Below are 4,987 nucleotides of genomic sequence, written 5' to 3'. Positions count from 1 at the left end.
GGGGCTCTATCTTCGGCGGTGCTCACCCCGTTCCCCTGGCCTTGAAGTCCTGGGTGTTCGCTGCCGCTCAGACCGGGGTCTGTTGCGGGTCAGGGTTTTTTTTCTTTTGGAAAAAGCAGAAGTTGGCAAATGGCAGCGGCTGGTTCAGAGTGCAGAGAGGGGGAGTGAGCTCGCGCTTCGAGGGCATCCTTTGCTCGCAGAACAGAAAGGAAGGCCGACAGGGACAGGCAAGCTTCGCACGGCGGTGGTCGGATGGCACGGAGAGCGTCTTCCCCCAGGCATCTGCAGGAGAGGGTGAGGAGGGGGAAATGGGGTGAGCAGGATGGGCAGAAAGCCCTGCAGCCAGGCAACACCAGCGCAGCTGGAAGGGCAAAGCTGCAAACACCACGTGTGACCGGCTGCCAACAGGATTCACCCCCGCTCTTTGGGCTCAGCCATCCAGCCAGTTCTTAACCCCGTGAAGAGCGCACCCACCCAAGCCATGAGCAGTCAGTTTCTCCAGGAGATGCTGTGGGAAACGGTGCCAAAGGCTTTGCTCATGTCCAGGCAGACAACATCCACAGCCTCGGCCTCATCCACCAAGTGTGTCCCCTTGCCTTTCACAAACCCACGCTGACTGGGTCTGGTTGCCGGGTTGTCCTGTACACGTCGTGTGGTGGCACTCAGGATGATCTGCTCCATAACCTTCCCTGGCACTGAGGGCAGACTGACAGGCCTGTAGTTCCCTGGATCCTCCTTCCGGCCTTTCTTGTAGATGGGTGTCATGCTGGCTAAGCTCCAGTCACTGGGACCTCCCCGGTCAGCCAGGACTGCTGACAGATGATGGAGAGGGGCTTGCTGAGCCCTTCCGCCAGCTCCCTCAGCACCCTTGGGTGGATCCCATCCAGCCCACACACTTGTGTAAGTGGTGTAGCAGGTCACTGACCATTTCCCCTTGGATTGTGGGGGCTTCATTCTGCTCCCCATCCCTGTCTACCAGATCAGGGGCTGGGTACCCAGAGAACAACTGGCCTTACTGTTAAAGCCTGAGGCTAGGAAGGCATGAAGAACTTCAGCATTTTCCTCATCCTTCATCACTGTGTCTCATCCCCAATAAAGGATGGAGATTCTCCTTCACCCTCCTCTTGTTGCTAATCTATTTATAGAAACATGTTTTACTGTCCTTTATGGCAGAGGCCAGATTAAGGCCTGGCTGGGCTTTGGCCCTTATTATCTCCAGCTGGATTCAGGGGGATGCCCATGCTTTGATGCTTCAGCAGAGGAGAACCAGCTACCCGCCCCTAGAAAAGGTGGGAGATGGGGCACCCCCAGGTCCCCCCCGGCTGCACTCACCGCCGCTCGGCTCCGGGACTATACTAGCCCGTCGTAGAGGGAGAGGGCCTGCACGATGGAGGGGTCAGCCTTGGAGCCCTCTTGAAACTCCTGCAGCGTCAGCTTCCCGTCCGCGTTCTGTAAAACACTCCTGTTACAACGCTGCCTCACCCCAGCGAGGGAGATGCTGAGTATCCTGGGGTCCAGCACCCCGGGACCAAGCACCCCAAGACTGAGCATCCTGGGGCCCTGGCAGCACCCACGCTATCCTGCACAGCCCCCCCCAGCCTCAGTTTCCCTATCAAACCACCTCCACCTGCAGCCAGGGAGGAATGCCACTGAGGGTGCAGTGCCACCTTGGGGGCCCTGAAATGGATATGGGGATCCCAGAGGGATGCGGAGGTCTGCAACGAGCCCAGCTGAGGGAAGGAGGTACCTGCAAGAGCCAAGATGTGGCAAGGGGGCCCACAATCGCCTCCTAAATTTTCTCCTTGGTCCCAGGAGAAAAACCCCTCAAGCATCCTCACCTTGTCCATCATGGCAAAAATCCGATCCACTCTCTTCTCTGGTGTGTTCTCCTCCTCGGGAAGCTCCACTGTGTTTCCCTGCGGTGGCAGGATGGGATCCAGTCATCCACCCATCTGTGTCCTGCCTGGAGAGTGTCCCCAAGCAAGGACACACGTTTTGCCCCTGCCCCTCCCCACATCAGGACAGGATGCCAGGAGCTGGATTCGAGCCACCTTCAGCAGCCAGAGCTGGACCCTGCCCCAGACACAATGGCCACAACCGCCCACCAAAAAAGCCCAGAGAGGGCATCAGGGGTGTGTCAGCATCCTCCCCACAGCCCCCTGCCCACACAGCCAGGCTCCGGCCCAGAGGGGACCCCCAGGGACTGCCCCCCTCCCCGTGCTGCTTACCACCATCTGATAAATCGCATCCACAATGTCCAGCATCTCGTTCCTCGTGATGTACCCGTCATTGTCCAAGTCGTACAGCTTAAACGCCCCTGTAAGCCAGAGCAACGCCAAGGTGCTTGGGACCGTGTCCCTCCTGGCCGGACACGTGTCCCGTCACCCCCCTCCATGTCACCCCCTCGCGGGGCTGAGCCCACTGGCGTCCCGTGGGAGCACTTACACCTCAGCTTCTCGTCCAGCGTCCCCCGGGATGTGACCGACAGTGCCTGGATGAACTCCGAAAACTCGATTCTCCCATCCTGGGTGAGGGGAAGGAGTAGTCAGGGCGCTGCTGCCACCCCCCCTCCTCAAAGTCCTCCCTGCCCGCATGTGCCCGACACTGGGTGCTCTTAGGGGGCACATCCGAACAGGCAGTGGGGCCAGAGGAGTGATGCTCCTTTATCTCCAGCAGCATGATCCAGCTGCTGTGCCCAGCTCACTGCTCAGCATCCCCACAGGAGGGACCCCGGAGCACATGGGGGCACCGAGTGGGTGGGCTTTTGGCAGCAGCACCCACACATCGCGTTTCTCCTCTCTCGCTTGCCACTTCATCGCCTTTTCCCACGACTCTCACTGACTAAACTAAGCTCACTACCACTGCTCCGCTTTAATTCCACACTCCAGGAAGTGCTGGAACATTTTGCTCCGCCGGCGGCACACAGCCGCTGTACTGAACCATCCCAGCATCGCCACAAGCCCAGCCCCACTGTGCCCCCAGCCCACAGACTTACTTTGTTCTCATCGAAGACATTGAAAACAAAGGTGGCGAATTTGGTTGGGTCACCGAAGGGGAAGAACTGCTTATAGATCTTCTGAAAGCCGGCGGCATCAAGCTGCCCGCTGGGACAGTCCTTGATAAAGCCCTTGTACCTGCCAAAGAAGAGCAGAGGATGGGCACCAGATGGGTCTCCCCCCTGAACGCAGCCCCCCAAGCCCTGGGGAGCCGGAATGGGGCTCTCCCCAGCGCTGCGGTGGGCTGGAGATGGGAAGGTCCTTGGGTGCTCCCTGTGTCACTCCCATCACCCACCCGCAACCTCCCAGCGCTGTGGGATGAGGTCCCCGCAGGCATCCCAGTGACGGTGGCAGAGGGAGAGCCTGGATGAGCTGCGAGGGCACCAGTGACAGCGCGTGATGCCCACCCTGATGCTCCAACCCTGCTGCTCTGACCCCCCTGCGAGCCCAGCAGTGGCAGCCGAGCCGTAACCAGGAACCTGGGGAAAATTTTCCAGGAGCTGGGAGGACACAGGAACCCACTGCCCAGCCAGGAGCACCCAGGAGAGTCTTTTAAACCCTCTTTAAACCCTCTTTAAAACAAGAAGCTGTCAGCACAGAGGGGCTATGTCCCTGGCTCAGAACTTCGGATGCAGGCAGCTCCCAAGCAAAGCTGCAGACGGAAAGTTTCACCCAGGGCCAGAGCTCCCCTTTCCCTCCACCGCTGCAGCTTGGCCCTGCATCAGGTGCATCCGACTGGGTCTCTGCACAGAGGCAGCCGGGAAAGCTCCCCCCAGGTCGCTGCACCACTGTGGGGGGGCCAACAGCAACCCCACGGGCAATTTGCAGCCCGCAGTCTGGCACACAGATGCTACAGCCGTGCCCTGATGAAACCCGGAGCACCGTGGCCTGATGGCCGGAAGCACCCGGGGCAGCCGAGGCTCCGTGACGGCATTTTTGGCATGACCCCAAGTGAAAAGGGCTCAGGGGAGCTGGGGGCAGAGCGGGGTTACTGCACAGCCCTGCGCATCTCCTAAAACCCATCGGTGCCTAAACACCCTCCTTTAGTCCGCCCGGGCTGGACCTGGATGCTGCAAAGTGCCAGCCCCGAGGGCGCAGAGGAAGGGACTCGCCGGTGCCGTGGGTGCGGGGACCTCGGGAGGGACCACGCAAGGACCACGTGGGATGCGCGAGCATTATGCAACGCGTCGCCCAGATCTGTCACGATGCTGCAGCTATGACTCATCACGGGGGGGAAGGATGAGAAAGAGATAAAGACAGCAAACCTTGACTGGGGGGGCAGGAAGATGAAAGGGAAGCGGTGGCTTTTCTGGGGCATCACGTTTGGTGGGGTGGGGGGGAACGGAGCGAGAGCCACAGCCCCAGCCTCTGCAGGCCCTGCTGCACAGGGCCACAGCCACCAGCTGGACAGTCCCCGTGTCCCCAGTGTCCCAAATGTCCCCACTCCCCTCAGCTGCCCATATGGGGAGGGAAGAAGTGAGAGGGAGCGGGCACCATCCCACAGGGGCAGCCAAGAGCAGCCGGAGCCAAGCCCTGTCATGCACGAGGTGTGCAGGAAAAAACCCTCTGTTTTCCGGTCTCCCCTCCATGAGGTAACACCTGCACCCCAAAAGAGACGTACCCTCCTGCACCCCGTGCTCTGCCCACCCCCGCACCCTGGCAGCTCACCGCCGCGCCGGACACTCACCACTGCTGCACCTCCTTCTCCGTAACTGCGAGAGAAAACAGGAGAAAAGAGAAAAAGAGGAATTTAGGGTTTTCCCATTCACAGATGTTTTGCACTTTCACACAAGTGACTTCCCTGGGTGGGGAGGAATGTCCAAACCTGGGGAGCCCCCCGAGACGTTTTGCCAGGGCAGTGCAGCACCATGGCTGCAAGATGCTGTGGACCACGCAGGGGGTGGGCTGGTTCATGCTTGGGGAGGACACGGCCCTGCCCTCCCACCTCCCCAGAGCCAGAGCATCCCTGGAAACATCTGCCAGAACATCTG

The 4,987-nt window shown here is 60.2% G+C and overlaps 1 protein-coding gene across 1 annotated transcript; it reads right to left on the bottom strand.

The window, feature by feature from the left end:
* Nucleotides 1–1,332: 1,332 nt before the first annotated feature.
* Nucleotides 1,333–4,708, bottom strand: NCS1 (neuronal calcium sensor 1; the record flags this gene model as incomplete). The annotated part of the gene is made up of 6 exons (XM_010148110.1): nt 1,333–1,449; nt 1,839–1,916; nt 2,229–2,317; nt 2,446–2,524; nt 2,996–3,134; nt 4,684–4,708. Coding segments are annotated over 6 exons (509 nt in total), but the record flags the coding sequence as incomplete, so codon positions are not given.
* Nucleotides 4,709–4,987: the final 279 nt, after the last annotated feature.

Source organism: Eurypyga helias, unplaced genomic scaffold (assembly GCF_000690775.1).
Source record: "Eurypyga helias isolate BGI_N326 unplaced genomic scaffold, ASM69077v1 scaffold15113, whole genome shotgun sequence".
NCBI lineage: Eukaryota > Metazoa > Chordata > Aves > Eurypygiformes > Eurypygidae > Eurypyga > Eurypyga helias.
Note: the sequence above shows the minus strand (reverse complement) of the source record. Positions and strands in the feature narration are given on the sequence as shown.